The sequence below is a fragment of the Cyprinodon variegatus genome, unplaced genomic scaffold (assembly GCF_000732505.1).
Source record: "Cyprinodon variegatus isolate N-32 unplaced genomic scaffold, C_variegatus-1.0 Scaffold123, whole genome shotgun sequence".
NCBI lineage: Eukaryota > Metazoa > Chordata > Actinopteri > Cyprinodontiformes > Cyprinodontidae > Cyprinodon > Cyprinodon variegatus.
Window position 1 is genome coordinate 178,653 of NW_015150576.1, and position 19,016 is coordinate 197,668.

The 19,016-nt window shown below is 38.9% G+C and overlaps 1 protein-coding gene across 1 annotated transcript in view; it reads left to right on the forward strand.

The window, feature by feature from the left end:
• The first annotated feature begins 841 nt into the window (after positions 1–841).
• Positions 842–19,016, forward strand: part of asap1 (ArfGAP with SH3 domain, ankyrin repeat and PH domain 1) — a 77,631-nt gene continuing 59,456 nt past the window's right edge. The window contains exon 1 of the mRNA XM_015375676.1: positions 842–1,564. Coding sequence (XP_015231162.1) covers positions 1,439–1,564 — 126 coding nt within the window. The 5' untranslated portion in view covers positions 842–1,438. The remainder of the gene's footprint in view (positions 1,565–19,016) is intronic.

Genomic DNA, 19,016 nt, shown 5'->3' on the forward strand with positions numbered 1-19,016 from the left:
GCAATGGCATTGCGCCCCCCCTAGGGGGCGCGCCCCACACTTTGGGAACCACTGCTTTAATCTAAGAATACTTAATTTTTTTTCTCAGAATTCTGACTTTAATCTCAGAATTCTGAATTTTTTTCTCAGAATTCTGACTTTAATCTAAGAATTCTTACTTTTTTCTCAGAATTCTGACTTAAATCTCAGAATTCTGACTTTTTTTCTCTGAATTCTGACTCTTTCTCAGAATTCTGACAGCTAACAAACATGTTAACATCAAGCAGTAGCCATGTCTGTTTTAGAGATTAGCTCTCTTGTTTTAACGACCTTCTGCTCTTCCATTAATGAAATAACATCACTGGGGACCCCTTGGCCACGTAAAAATTTGCCTAATTTCATCATTTTCCACCAATGTGTTACTGACCCTCCCAAACAACTCACATCTTTGTCAGTGAAGGTGAGTGTTCCCATATCTCTTCCTTCATGGTGCCCATCTACATTAAGATCCAAAATTCTGAGATCAAAGTCAGAATTCTGACTTTTTTCTGATATAATACTGAAATAAAATCTAAAAATCACATTTTTTTGTTTTTTCATTGGCCCTAATCCTCTTCCATATTAATTTGTTCTGTCCCCCTTGAAAAAAAAAAGAAAGAAAACGGTCCCCTCGGCTAAATTTAGTCTAGAACCGCCCCTGTAACTTGTACTAAACAGTATAAATTTCTCTGTCACGACTTTTATTTTGTAACTCTTGACCGGAAGTTCTCCTCTCTCATCCCGCTATGTCGACTCTGCCTCCTCTCGCAGCTCTGAACGCGGCCGAGCAGCAGGGGAGAGTGGTAGTGAATGTGTCTTAGGCTCAGTTTAGCTGTTTCGAAGAGAGAGAGAGAGAAAAAAAAAAAAAAAAAAAAAACAGAAACTACAGCAGAAGAAGAGAGGACCAAACCCCGGCTCACCCTGGACTATGATAACCACTACACACAGGCCGGTAATAACGGGACGACATAACGGCTTATTGCACATCTGTAGCGCATAATGAAGGCATCCGCTATTCTTTACGGCTTTCTTTCCAACGTTTAGCCACAACACTATTTATAAATGCGTCTCCTTTTAGACGCCCTCTGAAGGAAAAAAAGAAAAGAAAAGAGGGGTGGGGGGGAAAGCTAGCTTGTCTGGAATTGTGTTGAAAAATCCTCCTCCTGTGGCCTTTGGAGGACAGTGAAGTCATTTGAGAAGGAGAAGAAGAAGAAGACCCGTCCAGATCATCAGCCCTGATACTTTAACACTGGGAACAGAAGCGACGCTGGGCTTTCTAACCGTTCCAACCAGTCAACATCGACTCGTCTCTCATTTCTCCTTCAAATCTTACATGGTTTTTCATTTCTGAGCCGTCATCTCCGACCCTTTTGTGGGTATTTATCCCCCCCTTCCCCTCCTCCCTCCGCCAAATTAAAGGATGCCGGATCAAATATCGGTGTCCGAGTTTCTCTCGGAGACAACAGAGGATTACAATTCCCCGACAACGTCCAGCTTCACCACCCGCTTGCAGAGCTGCAGGAACACGGTGAACGTGCTGGAGGAGGTAAGAAAGCGCAACAACAATGCGAGTTATTTACCGTAAAAAAAAAAAAAATCCCTGCGCTCATAAATCAACACACAGGATGCATGCAGTCCACTTTAAATGCTTGTGTTTCACAGATGCTTCACAGACAGCAGGCAGAGAAAGAGAATACCTGCACCTGTTGCTCTAAAAACGCATTTTTAACCATTAAAACAACAAAAAAGCAGGTGCACCTATAAAAAAGGTGAATATTTCAAATGCATTCAGCCATATTTTAACCTCTTTACCTAATCTCTTTTATCTGAGTCAATCTTGCAGCCCTGCCTCAGCAGATACGTGGAGTGTTAATATGATAGAGGGATGAGGATGGCTTTTGTTGGAGGAGTGAGGAGGGAAATGGAAGGATGTGCACTCAAGGCCTGCAGCTCTCTGTGTTCAGGATTACATAACTCAGGGCTTTGGAGTGAGCTGCCAGGCTTGTAGCCCAGTGTGTGTGTGTGTTTGTGTGACAGAAAGACCTATTTTAGTCACAGGCACTCAGATGTGGATCCCTTCCCTTCTTACATACACGCAGGCTTGAGTGCATTTTATATTTAGGTTTTAATAAAGCCTCAGGATGTGTTTGCATGTGCGCTTCTTTTTGTTTTGCAGCATTGTAGCAGCAGAGCAGCACACACCTTCACTGTAGTCCTCTAATGGCAAAATGTGACCTAATTTCCCCCGCTTTGAACAACTGCATGCCCAAATTACATCAGAGCTGCAGTACTTAGAGTAATAGGCCATGTAAGGGTGCATGAGCTTTATATGTGACACCAATATTTCCATTTGCAATGCTTTGAAACACAAATTACATCAGACTAACTTAATAGGGAGATGATGAGCTGGAAGTATTTAAACATTTTGCTCTGTCTGGTGTCATTAAGTTGAAAACTTCAGCGGCAATTCAAACATTTGGCACAAAATATTAGCACATCAGTTTGGTTTGTGGCTTTGTTATGTGTTGGTCTACTTTAGGACTGAAACAATCAGATTAATTGATTATTGAAATAATTGTCAACTAATTTAGAAATTGATTAATCGTTAACTGGAGTCTAGAGACTTCTAGAGACTTTTGCTGAGAGAGCGGCTCATTTAGAGCTATAATTATACCAAGACTGTAAAAAATATATAAACATTTTGCATTTAAGTTGGAAAAAAAGCTCCATTGGGAACACCTGAAGTGGAAAAGTTTTAGTATCACCTGGTTTAATTTCGTAAAAAATCTTCTTTAAGGAATCTTTTGCTATCCGAATAATAATCGATTCATTGAAAAAAATAATCTACAGATTAATCGCTTAGAAAAATAATCATAAGTTACAGCCTTAGTCTACTTAAAAAATATATAATTGTTGAGGTTTTCACATCACCAGCTCACTGACCCACTTCATGCACCTTGGATGTTGCTGAATTTATGCCAGCGTAGACTAGTGCGTCATTATGAAGTGGAAGGAAATGTTGTTTTCAAACCAAAATATATGAAAAATGCAGTTTGCATGTGTATTCATCCCCCCTTTACTCTAACATCCATATATTTCTCCTCCTAATTCACCTAAATGAAATCCAGTGCAGCCTTCAGAAAACACACAACTGGACTCTTCCTGAAAGCATCATCATTAAGAGCAGATAATACAGCTGACAGGTCAGGGAAAGGAGTTGGTTAGGTTATAAAACAATATCCCAGGCTTTAGTCTCACAAAGCTCTGTTTAGTGCAGCAGCTGACAGTGTTAAGTGTATAAGACACTGCTAACTTACAAAGGCATAGTTGGCAGCCTAAAACGATGTGAGGCTCAGAGTTACCTTAGAAGAGCTGCACAGATCCATGACTGATGGGAGAATCTAAGCAACAAGATCCTCCACAAATCAGGTGTTTATACTGTAAGCCATAAATTAAAGAAAAAAAAACAAGTTTGCACCTAATGAGTGAAATAGGCTGTTCTGGTCAAAATGCAACACTAAAAGTGATTATCCCCATGGTATTGCATGGTGGTGGCAGCATTGTGGTGTAGACATAATTGCTATCAGCAGGAACAGGGATGCTGAGCCAAGTAGAAGGAAAGTGGATGGAGTAAAATTAAAGGAAGTCATGGAAGAGAAAACTGCTACAGGCTGCATAGGACATGAGACCAGATGGATGTTTTAGAGGTTTAGTGATGTAACGACAGAGAACAGCTGGTTCTAAGGGGCCTGAATGCAAAATACAAGCCACACTTTTCAGAGTTTAGTTTGTGAAAACATTATGCACTACTTTGTGTTGATCTGTCGCCTATAATCCCAATAAAGCAGAGAGAAGGGAACATGAGGAAATGTGGGAAAAGGTCTACAGGGTTCCACTGCTTCTCACTGCCGTCTAAAACCTCAGACTTTAGTTTGTTTTATCGTATTTTTAGAAGAAGCTCTACCCAAAGAGCAGAGTCAAGGGCTGTGTTTATCTCCAACATGGAGCCACACTCTTGAGTCTGCTGACTTTTAACAAGGAGAAGGCTCGCATCATGAATCACCTCCCTGGCTCTGTGCCTCTGATCCGGAGAGGCCGCTGCAGCACAAACGAAAAACATCTGTCGGACAGGGCCGCCATGTGTGCGGGGCTTCAGTAGCCGCTCTGGAATTTCTGCAGCGATCACATGACGGAGAAGACTATTATGCTGGCACTGAAGAGGGAAAAGAACCAGGAACATCCTCCTGGGAGCTTAAAACAAAGGCGAGATGCTCCTTTAAAAAAAACAAAACGTTCAGAACGGGAAACACCCGAGTGAACGAATACTGATGGATAAATGCTTTTTAACGAAACACTTTGTCCTATTAGCGTATTTCAAGTGTTGCTTTGCTTAAGGTTCACCTAAACTCAATTCCTCTACCTATTTTTCATCTCCTTAGTATATTGACAGGGTAAATTATGCAAAAGGTAGGGCGTGAATATTTCATACTGTAACCTGAGGGGGAGATTTGACCCAGCAGGAGCTTGTCATTCTCCCCGTGCTTCCACTGAGTCATCGGGAGGAGGAAAAGAAACCTACAAGCTGCTGCAGCATCCTATCATCTTAATTCAGCTCAGAATATGAATTATTGATCAGTTCACGCTAATGACACGAAAATATTCACGACCCGCCAGCCTCTGCCGTTAGAGATCTCCTCTGTGGTGTTTACAGTCGGATCAGCTCAGAAGTGAGGAAAGCATCGAGCCGCCAGATGGAGAGATAAAGTTTTAAAAATAGCCTCTCTGCCTCGCCTGCCTTACACAAAGGAGACGGAGGGGGGGGCTTTAGTGGGGGTATTATTGTGTGTGTTTGCTGTGTGGGTGGCAGACCGGAAGCCGGTGGATGTGTCTGGATTTTATTTTTGCTGTCATCTTTGGTGCAAAGCAAAACGTGGCGGTGTTGTTCCCAGAGTGCACTTGGCTAGGGAAAAAAAAAAGAGTGTGTGGAGGTGAGTGTGTGGTCTGGAGATAATCCATGTGTTTATCAGCAGGTTTTATGAGGAAAACGGTAAATAAATATCCTCAGGTGTCTTGTTTTCATGTCTGATCATTCGTAGATTTACTTTTTTTAGATTTTTTTTTTGGAAAGTTTTTAAGAGCTTAGTTAGCTTTTCCACTTTCATGATTTTTCTTGTACCGTAAGTTAAAGAGAACCGGATGTTTGTAGCATCCGTCCATCCGTCCGTCCGTCCGTCCGTCCGTCCGTCCGTCCGTCCGTCCGTCCATCCATCCATCCATCCATCCATCCATCCATCCATCCATCCATCCATCCATCCATCCGTCCATCCATCCATCCGTCCGTCCATCCGTCCATCCATCCATCCATCCATCCATCCATCCATCCATCCATCCATCCATCCATCCATCCATCCAACAGGATGTTTCCTCTCTGAGTCTCCCCTGTTATGCCTCCTTTTTTCTGTGATCTAAGCAAATATCAGCAGCTTGTACCTGTAGTTGGCCCCCGAGGAGCCGTGTAACGCGTGTCCCTGAACCCCACAGATGGACCTCTGCGTCACTGGGTTTGCTTTTCTCCAAAACCACAGAGAGCCACAGCGGCGATGCAAAAGGGGAAACCCTCACTGCGTTGGCATTCCTTTGAGCATGCCTTTCCCCTGCACCACATCACATGGAGTGGAGCAGAAAATATGTTGACTTTTCACAGTCGCTCCATTCAAGCATGGCCGGACCTGACCTGAAGGGAAGGGCCTTTTATATATATTCTTTCTTTTATATAACAGGCTTTTCTGTCAGCCAGTGACACTGACTTTAATGCTATTATGTTTTAGAGAAAAAAAAAGTATAAATAAAAGAGGAGTTATTTAGCCCTTTGAGAATTTGTTTTATTAGAAAAAAATCATGAAAAGTAAGGAAATGAAAGCTGAGTACAGGGCTCCTCTTCTTTTAATTGATCAATTACAAAAACAGTCCCTTGTTGGGCTTTAAAAATAAAAACTGGGTAATAATACCAGACATTACGTCACAATAAAAACACAAAAAAACAAAGAGGAGCAGTCGGGATACTCTGGTTTCTCTGGTGGTCCACACTCATTTAGGATGGTGTTTATGCTATCAAAAAGGATAGCATTAACTAATGTTTTCCTCTCAGAGAGTATCTCTAAAGCTATGTTACATAGTCACGTATGTTAGGGCTATTAGCCTTTTTTATTTTTTATTTTTAAAGGTTTCCATGACAACCCTGAGTAATTATCCTAAGGTCAGGATGTCAGTTTACTGACAGAAATGAAAGATTTCAGTCCAATCTGAGTCATCTTCTTGCATTTAAGGCATTTTTTCTCCATTTGTGGCAACAGTTGAGACCTGCCCCTCATTGTGTGTCTAACATCTTCACCCCACACCTGCCATTTATTTTTGTTTATTACAAAATAATTATAGCACATGATTTCCAAATATTGTGCAGCAATGGTAAACCTGAATATTTTGATGCCATGCTTTTCCACTGCTGGGATATTTCAGTTCTTTTGGGTTGGATTGTTCCTGTTTTCTATATACACTGGTTTTAAAAAGACTAGAGTTTATATATATTTATTTATCCAGGAGTTAAAGCTAGTCTAAATAGAAACCTGACCCTAAATTGTAGCACTAAATTGGATTCAGAAAATAAAAAAAAACAAAAAAAGCCTGACCAACAAATGGAGCAGAGAAAATAGTGGAAAGTCTCTGTTGAAAACAGCTTCCTAAACTGTGCCTTTCTCCCCTCACTGATACTGAAAAGAATCTAATTTGAGACTTTTCTCGATAACAGCTTCCACACTGAAAGCTTGCAGAACTCAGTATGTTGCCTTCTCTAATCCCAAAGTTTTTTATTCTTGATGAGATGTTTTTTTTCCTTTTCCCAATTACACATCAGAGCTAGTGGAGCTGAAATAATAATTTAGATATATTTTGCATATTTGTTTACAATACACATAGAAATCAAAGTCACCAATGTTTCATTAATTAGATCAGAGGCTAACTAAAAGGAAAATTAGAAGAAACAAATGGTCACGGGTGCTTCTTTAGCTCTTTAATCTGGTTTCAGTTTGCTTTTATGATTTCACTATGATTTTATGACAAACACTTTGTTATGCACATCGTTTTTTTACCAGTTTCTAACGCATCTTTGAAATTGTTTCAAGAAAAAAAGCCAGGTATCTTTTAACTCTGTGTTTATAATATATCCAGGTAATGAAGAAAGTGGCCCGGCCCGGCCGACCTTTGCCAGATCTCTTACCCTTCCCTCATAACCCACTTTCCTGTCCAGATACTTAGAAAAATAAAACAAAAATAAAAGCCACCAGAGTCTAAAAAACTGTTTTACACAGGAAGCACTGAAGATTTAAAACTCCTGCAGTTTATTTTTCTATGCTCATGCATTGATCCATGAACCAAATTTAGCTGAGACTATTTTTTTCTAGAGTGAGACACTGCTAAATGTCCAACTAAAACTCAGCATAAACACATCATTGTAAAACACTATTATTGTCTCTATGTGTAAAAGGATAGGGATCCCCGCCCCACGCTTTCACTGCACCTACTCATGACGCATCAGGAAATGCCTTCTGCGTTAAAACCCTCTGGATTCACACATAGTTGGATGCAAAAGGCTCTGCCTGAAAAAGAAAGATGCAAAACATCCGTAATTGTATCTGAAAGAAAAAATTCCCTGTTCTAAAGTGCAGCATGAAAACATAGACTATTTATTCTAAAACTCTGGGGTTGTCTGGCTAAATCCCAGCAGCACCTGAGGCGGTTTTACCCCTCCCAATGACGCGCCATCATGTGAGGCTTCAGTGCCGCCACATGTGACATCCAGACCGACAGCAGGGAGTCGGCTGCAACAATAGCGGCAAAGATAACTGAAAACTGAGGCTTTCTTTTGCATTTTCTCCCCCCAACCATCCTCTATTCTTTAGAACAGAGTTGGATCATTCAATTTTGAAGAGCTCAAATCCTTTTGTGTTGATTTTATATCCTTATTTTGGCTGATAAATCAGTTTTCATATGTTTTTCTACTTAGCACCCCTCCCACCTTTAACAAAAAAAGGAGGCCGAAAAACGGCAAAAATGGCAGGACTGCTTTTTATTATGTGCAGCCTTATATAACAAATTTGAGTGCGCACTATTTAAGTCTTCCCCTTTGCAACATTGTCGCCGAGGAGTGCAGCTGTGTCACAGTCAATTATTAATGAAGTTGTGGCTTTTTATTCATCGTCTGTCCCTTGTGTCTCCAAACATTGAGAAAGAGGGCAGTTAAGTCCTTTAGCAGAGCTGCTAACGGGTCATCTTGTTGGTGTTAACTGCATGTTATAAACATCTCTTGATTCTATAAGCCACTCAGATTTACTTGTATTTCATGTGATATAATTATCCTCCTACTGTAAGTTAACTTTGGGGTAGGTTTGTTTTTAATTTATGTATGCCTTTATTTGTTGACAACAACTGACAACCAGGTACAGTGACAACCTTCGGTGGCTAATAAGGCCAATTTATGCTCCTAACGCTTAGCCTTTGCAACCGTCAAATCTGTCTCTGTGTGAGACAGACCTCAAGTAGAAGTGTGTAGACAAAAAGCAGCTGTCATTGGTCCTTGGTATACCTTTTCGGCTGTCTGTGTGGTCGTCCTTCTCGATTTGGTGCCGGGGCGCAGACATTTTTAAAAACCGAGGAGTAATAACAAGAATGGATGATCGAGGAGCTTTGGAAGTACAACCACTTGTACGATGCCTCAGCCATGTTGTTTTGGAAAATAAACACTCCCGCCGGCACCGCTGAAGAAGTTCTCAGGACCATCCGCCGAAGTTCTCGCAAGTTCTCAAATAGGCTCCCCCTAGCGTTTTGGTAGGAAATTGCTGTGCGTCCCTAGAAACTCCAGACCGACGTTGCAGAAGCATACCAGCAAAACTGGTTCGCGACCAGAGCCAAGTGACATTTGATTTGTGCGGTTGCAGAAGTATAATCTGGCCCTTAGCCTGAGCAACTGGAAGTCTGTGTGGTTTTTTGTTTGAGTCGTTTTTAGCTTTGGTGATTTTAACTAGAAAAGCTGGTACACTAACTAACCAACTAATGGCTTGAGTGGCTATTGGTCTTGTTGGCTTCGGATGTTAGCTTAAGCTGCTTGTTGGCTTACCTGTTGAGCTGTAACCTGAGTGATCGCTAGTTTCACATCTAAATGACAACGTTTTAGTTGTGATCTCTGTGCACACGACACTAGTAAAACCATTAGAAATGTACTCCCTCTGTGGCACTGTGTTCATTTAGTCTTAAAAGGTCCCTGCTTAATTAGACGCCACTACTACATAATTCTGGGAATGTACCATGGCTTTGCTAAACAGGAAGATTCAGTTTCTTGCATGTACATGAAAATGGAGACCAGGATGTCCCATTTGGAAGGGGACCGTAATTAAAAGCAGTTCTGAAGAACTTTCCGTTTTGGTCCATTTTGTCACTTTCCAGTGGACAATAGCTGTATTGTTTGCCTGAAGAAAGACAGCAGTTCCCATGAGGACCAGGGCATAGTGGTATAATGTGCAATTGGATTTAACAACAATTCTGTTTCCAGTGGCTGTGTGGACGATGAATAGCGAAGAGGTAATGGATGTAATTGTGGTGAAACAATGTCATTTGACAATGTTGAAATTAAACTTTTTACTTTTTTGTGCTGTATTGCTGCAGTGTCTCGTCAAAGTTGCATAGTGCTGGTGGTATGGTTTTTCCACCTGGATCTCCGGTCTTTTTCTTTCATCATGTCCCTCAGTTTTCGCACAAACTTGCCCCCACTTCCTCACCTCCTCGGCTGTATGTAGACCAACAACTAGTTCATGATTTTCCCTCTTGCGTTGTGGTGTGGAATAACATAGCGCAGACCATGCTTCAATATTGGGCATAGAACAGAAATATCTGCGACAAGCTCACTGCTACACACTTCTGCGGGAGGATAAGCAGCCCTTTACACTAGGGATGCACGATATTGGAATTTTGGCCGATATCCGATATGCCGATATTTTAAAACTCATGTAGCCGATAGCCGATATCGATACCGATGCTGGACAAAAATAAGTAGTCATTGAAAATAGCAGTTTTGTTATCCATTTCTGACACTTTGAAAAATAATATACTCAAATATATTTTCATATGCTGATATCAAATTGATTTTTAAAAATGCGGTATCGATCTATTTTACTTTCAAAATCTCGTGAAATTTCATCCTTCTGTTACAAACTCTCGTGATATTTTGCAAATTCTTGTGAAATTTTGTTAGTAAAATAGATCGATACCGCGTCAATATATCAACATATAAAAATATGGCAAAATTTTGTGAATTGGGGGATTTCGTAGCATAATGACGACATATAGCAATATTTCATTAGTAAAAGAGATGGTGTTATTAAATGGCAATATATCAGCATGTGTAGATATTGTGATATTTTAATGTATCAATATTTTTTCCCCCGTCTTTAGAAGTTTTTAAGTCTGTAAAAAATAAGTTTGTGAGGAAGAAGAAGTAGTATTTTTTTTTCGACTTTAGAAACTCAGAAGCTGATCAAATATCGGGTTAAATATCGGTGGGGTGGCCGATGTCCGATATTCAGTTTTAAGGCCGATACAGGCCGATACCGATAGGGGGCCGATTATATCGTGCTTCCCTACTTTATACAGCTAGGTTATCAGTCATAAGCAAGCACATATCTTACATCAAAAGTGATGAACTGACGTTACCCTGAGCTATGGAAGCCCAAGAGGTGCTTTGGTAAAAAAAAAAAAAAAAATCTAGATTTGCCAACAGTTAAATCTTCATTAACAGAAAATATGTTTAATCGGTTTTATCGATCCTTGACGTAACTTTTTTTTTTTCAATTCAGTTCATTTTAATTTGTTTTTGGAGTAAGTTTGTTTCATTTTATTAGCTTTTATTTAAATAATACTTTGTTTTAGTTTTTTTTTGTACTACTTTAGATTTTTCCATTTATACATTATACATTTCAGAAATGTCAGTGCTGTGTTCATGAATTTTTGTAAATATGAAATAAAGACTAAACACAAAATACTATTTTGTGACAATTCTACTCTTCCTGAGTAGAATTGTCCCCCAAATTGGGACTTACAATTATACCTAAAACTAGCTTACGATTTGGACCATTACCAAGTTTAAATGTGTTGTTCCTTGGCATGAGGAACACCTCTGGTAAAAAATGAAATCCGTTGATACATTTTCAATTCATCCTGCTAACAAACCCACAACGTTCCGTTTTTTTGTGTGTTTGTGATGCTGAGGATGTCAGTAGTCACTGCTGCCACCCTCTGGTTTAGTGGGGAACTGCTTGTTCCGCCAAATATCCCTATCTTCTAATGTTAGAGAATCTTTAAAAAAACTTCCTGTATTCAGGTTATGATCTGGATTAGGGCTGCAACAAATTATATTTGCAAATCAATTAATCCGGCGATAATTTTTCGCTTAATCTATTAATAATCACATAGCAAAAGGTTCCTTGCCTTTTTTTAAATGAAATTAATCGATTAATCACAATGAATCCGATTAATTGTTTCAGCCCTAATCTGGATCATAACCTGAATTCATTGATTGTTCCCTGGCACGAGAGACATTCTGATAAAAATTTCATTAAAATCCTCCCATAACTCTTCAAGTTATCTTGTACACAGACGAACAGACAAACACGCACACAAGCCCTCCTAAAAACATAAGTTCCTTGAAGAAAGTAATAAACTGTTTCATGAACAAAGAAAAACATTTCACATCAGCTTGCTGGGCAAAACAAAGCGTGAACCTATAATTTTAGTACATGCCTGTTTGTTTTGAAAACATACAAGACAGTTTCCAGTTATAGTTTTTCTTCTTTAATTGCAGGTTTTATTTATTTCAGATTTTTGCCTGAATAGCTCTGAGCTTCTCTTTCCCATGAGAGTTTCATGTTTTTCCCCCTATTGTTTAAATGTTGTAGTTAGTGTCCCTATTCACTTCTTTTAGTGTTGTATCTAAAATTCCACTATTGTACACTATCTAAATGTTTTACATACTGCACAAAACTGTTTTGTATTATAAGCAAACAAGCCCCAGCGGATGACTGCTGTATGGATTAATGCCAGTTTGTTAAAGATTCTGCACTACATTTTTATATGATAGTTTCAATATTTACATTTACAATTCATATTTAAATTGATCTTTTCTACATAATACCAATTCATTTTGTATGTAGATTTGTTAAATATTAGTTACTTTATATCAAGAGACTAACTTTAAATCTGAAATATCCTTCAATACTTGGATATGTTTATTGTCATAACTAGATTGGTTTGATTGTGCATAGTTATGGAGAAATAAAATGGGATCGTGGAATAATGCCAGGAATGCACTAACCCTCACCGACTAACATCCCACCGTTTAAAAGAGCATTCAGGCAATACTTCTTTAAATTCCTCCCTTCATGTTCCGTTTTCTTTTAACCTGTTTTGGGTCTGACGCAGCAGGAGGTGAGGCTGTGTCGTATTACTTGTTTGTCGGCCTGTTTGCTGAAATCTGATAATGGTCTTCTGGCCACAGCTGTTGGCCTACCTTCCTCCCACAGCTGCACTGCGTATATCATCAAGGGCTGTTAGCTGGCAGCGGATTAGCTGTGGAGCAGACTTTCCTCCGGCGCTCTGATCCTCTGCTGTTGCCTCAGATTTAGGTGAAGAAGAATGGGTCAGTGTTTCATATATGTCCGCAGACCTTCCTTACATGGATTGGTTTGTGTGTGTTTTGTTTTTATGACATATGATATGGGGCTATAACTCTGTATTTTGTATGGATATTTTTGTTATAACCGTGTTGCAAATCACTTTAATTTCTTTTGATTAACTCATAGATTTTGTAGACTTTTTATTTATTATGATTGTACAACTTTTAACATGAACACTTCAACTGCAGCAATCTTAGCCTAGTAGACTAGCCCAACCCGCCAGCAGCCAAAACCTTTTTTGCCTGCGAGTGGTCTAGCCTTGAACAATGCCCCACGCCCTAGAACTGGTGGGCCAATCACAACGCAGAGATGTGTTTTGAATTTTTGGATGCAAAGCGGGCAGCGTTTTGAGGCCGTGATGACAAAGCTGCACGACGCGTGTGGTACTGTGTTCGAAAATTAAGCAAATAGATTTGTCGTCACAGGTCGTAATTATATACTGATAATGTCCACTTACCACAGCTATATTCCGCGGAAGAGCGACAGATATCCTTGGCTTGTCTGTGTCTTTTGTGTTTTCGAGGGAGTAGACTCCCTAGTTTCTTTTCAGCACCTGTTCGTTCTGCGGGGACACCTGCTTCGACCTCGTTTTCAATCCACCTCCAATAAATTGCCAGATCTCTTTCCAGTCTATTAAACACTTTTTTACAAGCTCAACAGACTCGAATGGATTTCCCCGGTGTAATTGAGAACTTTCTGTAACCTTTCTGCCACTGACAACGGTTGATTTGAACTTCGGAAAAGTTATATCCAGTGGTGTAGTGCACCAGCTACTAGTATGTCTTTGGCCAATAGGCAGAGACATGGTTTGAAAAACAACGGGTTGTTCTCATCAACAATCTTCCGGTGTTTCATTCAACCGGGCCAGACTAAATTACACATTTATTCTCACATTTAGTCTGGTTTATCAGGCTACATATAACTTACAACCTTACATATTTTATGGGGCCATAAAATATTTAAAAAACAAAACAAAAGCCTGTTTGTAAGATATACAAAACAAAAATAAAAAAGGAAAAAAAATTTGATCCCAGTCACATGTATAATTAGTCAACAATCTGCCCCTAGAATTCTTTAGAAGTATTATAGTCATCATTTATTTGACTTACTGTGTCTTTAATTGAAAGGAAATTGGTATTTTTAAACTAGTTAATAAAAAAGGAGATATCAATAATTTTTTTTAATGCTTGCTGGCTCCTTTTCACTGATAGTGCTTCAAAGAATTTTCCCTCCTCATGGATTTCTCCTTTCTTTGCCTTTTTTGTCACACTTAAGGATCTTAAACTGTCTTTAATGTCAGACAAGGATAACCTCAGTTAATACAACAGGCACTTTTCCAAAGATGATTTTATTAATTGGTGGCCATTAGTCTGAGAAACTGGAAGTCTGTAGCTGTGTCCAAATGTCTGCCCTAATCACTATATAGTGGTTACGTCAAGTGGACTAAAAATTTCCCACAATGCACCAGAAAAAAGATCAAAATTTTAACGTAGCCCGAAAAAGTAAATGACTGGTTAACTTCATAACATGGGGTGTCACTATGGGCAACAACAACTGCCTCCAAGCATATGGGATGACTGGAAATGAGCCGTATTCAATGCTGTGGAGGAATATTAGCTCAATTTATTACACATAAATGTTTTAATTCTGCCAAATGATGTGGTTGTTAAGGTGTGTAAAAATAAAAGAGTTTAATATGGATCTGATTTCATATAATGGCTTTAACTAGGGGCTGCATAGTGGTGCAGTTTTGTAGCACTGTTGCTGCGCAGCAAGAACTTTCTCCCCGTACCTGCGTGGGTTATCTCCAGGTATTCCAGCATCCTATCATGCTCTAAAACTGACTGTTAGGTTATTTAGTGACTTACCCTTAGGTGTGTGCATGGTTGGATGCCTAGGTGTTGCAATGCACTAGACCCTTTACCCTGCCTTTCACTCACAGACTGCTGAAGATAGGCAGCAGCGCCCCCCACTGACCCTGAGGGATACGTTGTAGAAGATAGATGGATGGATATAGTTTGACTAGATCACTTCAAAGATGTGTTTTTGATTTTGAGCTGTTCCGAATCCTAGATGAACTTGCTGCTTAGCTTCATTGTCAAGCTAAATGGGCCCAGTGTCCCTAAGCTTTAGGTCATGAACTGTTGGTCAGGTCTTCTACAGCATTTTCTGTTTTAGATTAAAATTTCATTGTTTGATGCGTTAAGGCTGACGGTCCATGTCCTGAAGTAGCAAAGCCACTACGGCTGAAACAATCGAATAAAACATGACTGATCGATCATTAAAATAATCATCAACTAATTTTGTAATGGATTAATCGTTAACTAGACCCAGCTAGCAGTAATAACACAATTTTAAAATATAATAGATGTTATGCATTTGAGATAAAAACAAACAAACTATTATTTCCACCAATGTTCTGTGTCCAGAACTCCTCAAGTATAAAAGTGTTAGTTTCCTCTGGTTTTAATTCTGAAAAAAAAAATATTTCTTATGCAACCGTTTGCTATCCTATTAATAATTGTTTTATGGAAAAAAATAATTGACAAATGAAATGATTATCAAGATTATTATTAGTTGCAGCCCTAAAACAACCCCAGCCCATCACGCTACCACCACCATGTTTTACTCAATTTTGTCCATCAGTTCTATACCACCTGTAAAATGCTCCACATTTTTTCAGTCAGTCCACGAAATATTTAGATTTTTTGTTTTCTTTCTGGGAAATGAAAGGCTTTTTTGTTCTCTATATTTATCAATGTGTTTTTTTTTAAATCCAGCTGGAGCCATTTTTGCCCATCCATTTTGTCGTTGCGGAATCAGGAACCTTGACCTTAGTGGAATGGAGGCCTGCCTCTAGATGCCATTCTGGGCTCCTTTGGGAGGTCCAGCATGTGCTGTGGATCTACTCTCTGTTCAATCCTGGTAGGCCCTCCACTCCTAAGAGGGTCCACCCATGGCATATTCCTCCGAAGCCCTGTTGGTTCACCACGGCATGGATCAAACAATACAGCAATGTTTGTGTTAACTTTAACAAATGACACCAAAGCAAAACAGGGGACTCCCTCCTGTCACTAAGCTCTGTTATTTAGGAATGCTAAGGTCTCTTATTTGGCTACAGTGGAGTCAGAAAGATGGAGCACACCTAAACATTTTAACGACCATAAGGTGGACAGCCTGCTATAAACTAAACTTTATTCCTCACTTGAAAAAACGTCAAGGTGAATATTAACAACACTGGTACTGAGGAAAATTTAGCTGATGTCCAAATAGATTACATGTTACATCAGTACAACCATAATCCACGCTGCATTCAGATACAGCTGTGGATTTTCACTTTCTCCACGTTTTCTACTTCCATGATGTTATTTGCACATTATGTTCAGTCGGTTCTGAAATTAGCTGTTTTCTTTTTTCTGACTATGCCATTTTTCATTAACTGTGTTACGTTTACTTTCCTCAGTTCTTTTTTTTTATCCTTTGCTGTACATACCTTCTTTTATTTTTCAACCTTTTGAATTTTGCTAAGCGAATTTCTGCACAGGGTATGGTGAATGGTATTTCTATTTTATTCTATTCTATTCTATTCTATTCTATTCTATTCTATTCTATTCTATTCTATTGCCTCTTTTTGTCAGGATTGTTCTGTGGCTGTTGTCCACCTTTTATTTTTTATTTCTACCTTAGGTTGAAGTTTGTTATTTCAGCCATTTTGTGTTTGTTCAAAGAGTTGCATTGCTTAGATTTTCACAAAACAACGGCAGCTGTTTAAGTTGTAATCCTTTACATGTTGGGAGGTCCCATTGGAAGTGCCCTTTGAATAGGAGGTAAGAGTTTGCGTCAAGCATTGCAGGAATTGTGCATTTATTCTGCTCTGTTTGTCCAGTTGCTGAAGTGTCCAAATGGTCCGTGGGAGTAGATACACCTGTGGTTGTAAAATGTCTTGAGTTCCACTATGTGGAGTTGCATCAAGTGTGAAATTTGAGACGCAGCAGCAGGAAAACTTCAAGGAATGTCGTTGAGCTCTATGGAGAATCTGTGACTATGGCCAAGGACTCATAGCCTGTTGGATCGGAAAAGCTATTTAATGGCTTGAAAAATGTTGCATCTATTAGTGAGTGTTGATTCAGGCTGCACATTCCTTGCATTCAGGGCTTACAGATTTATGATGAGTGTGACTTTATGGCAGCATGAAGAGCCAGAAGGCTTTTTAAACCTGTGGTTTGTTTTAGCTGTTATGAAATTGCTTTTAATCCAGTCTTTCCTCTCTGTTGTTGCACAAATTAGTTATTGATTACATTTTTAAATCTAGATTTCTAAATTTAGATTGTCACATGTTTTTGGTATTTATTGCAAAAACAAGAAAAGACACAAGAAACACATTCCTGTCTTTATTCTTTTGACACTAAAGCTGTAACTACATTGAAATGCTGCTTTGTTGTTTATTCTACCTGAATGAAATTCATCCTCTTAAGGTAAACCTTTTGTCATTAGTGCCACAATAAATCCCAATTCTTGGCACAATAAATTTTCTTGATAAATAAATCTGTTTGTCCACTTCTAATATCAATACAGTGAAGAGTTTTCTTTGTTCTGTTTATATTGAAAATGTTCTCAAATTAAAATGAAGCGTGAATTGTACTTACAGTTAAGTATTTTCCTGATCCTTTTCAGTATAAACGTAATTATGCAGCAAAACATATTTAATTGTTTTGGTTGTATTATACCTTTATGCTCATTGGCACCTCTAGGAAAAGTTTGTAAAATCACTTAAGTAAGCTGATCTTTTTTGATTTCTGAATCCCAGCCTTGTTCATCAAAGTTCAATGAGTTTTTCTTGAACAGTGTGCTCCTCTGTCTTTCGTATTTTGAATAATATGGAAGGGAAAAGGGGACGCATATTATAAAGGGTATAGCTACAAGCTCCTGGCCAGTAAGTGGAGCGCTTAGTCAGGTCCACCAATGCAAATGCTAACCTTTGGTAAGGTTTCCGACCACCTCTTCTGTCCAGGAGGTAAGCGGAAACTTTTGCAGGACTTCTAAATCTTTTGGTTCCTAAAGTCGTGCTCAATAACTTGACCGATGTTCACAACCATTTAGCTTCTTTTTTCTTAGAAATGTGGCGCCCAGAAAAAGCTATTTCTCAGCTCTATCTCAAAGCTACTAGGATCTGGCGATGCCTGAGCTCTGTCTCACTTTAACCTGTTACTCCAATTGGTTCAGAATCCTTTTGCGTCGTCGACGTCAGCATCAGATGCTGTATGTTTTGAAAATGTAACGTTTCTGCTAAAAAAAAGAAAGGTAGAAACTTTAATTGAAAGTATAAAAAAAAATTGAAAGTATAGATGAAATTACTTTAGCTCACTTTTTTTAAACATGTTTAGGGTTTTCATAATCTGTATTACGAAGGCGATATATATTAATTTTCTTTTTTAATCTTTTAATAACTGAACAGAAATTCTCCGTCCTATTTTTGAAGATCATACTCCAGCAAAAAAAGATTCATTTATTTCATGGTTTTTATACAATTTTATAAGTATGAATAGACATTTTTTTTAATCTATACATAGAGTCAAAACAGTATCTATGCCTTAAAGTCACATCAAACATCAAAAACGTTGGTTTTGATGTTTTGCAGTGTTTTTTTTTTTTTGCAGCACAATCATCTTTTGGTTGGTTTGTTGGAATCAAATTATAATTTTGTTCTCCTATTAATCTACAAAGATTAAAATCTTGGCAGACCCTTTAGCTCAGGCTTCAGCAGCTCTTCAATTCTAGGAGCCACATAAGGCCTGATCAAACTGGGGCAAATGCTGAACAGTTTATTTTCATTAGTTTGGCAGCTTGTGCTTCTGGAGAGGTTTTGGTGTCTATTTAAACATGGGACACTGAAAGTTATTCTAGGAAGCAATATATACAGAAAGCTATTTTTTTGTAAATGATTTTTAGATGTTTTAATAAATTCTAGTATTTATGTGCAGCTGTTTCTTTAGGGGTGACAGCAGTTTAGGAGGTTGGGGTCTGTTCTCTTACTGGTTCGTCACCAGTTTAACCCCCCCCCCCCCTTTCTCTTTTAGTTGTGTTGAACACAAAGCAACTACTTGCTTTGTGTTCCTAGGACCTGATAAAGCAACGTATAAGTACCAGCCATTTACCATTTTACCACATAGTAACGGGGATATAGCTTGGATCTGGAAGTTTTTTCCTGGATTACCCTTCTTA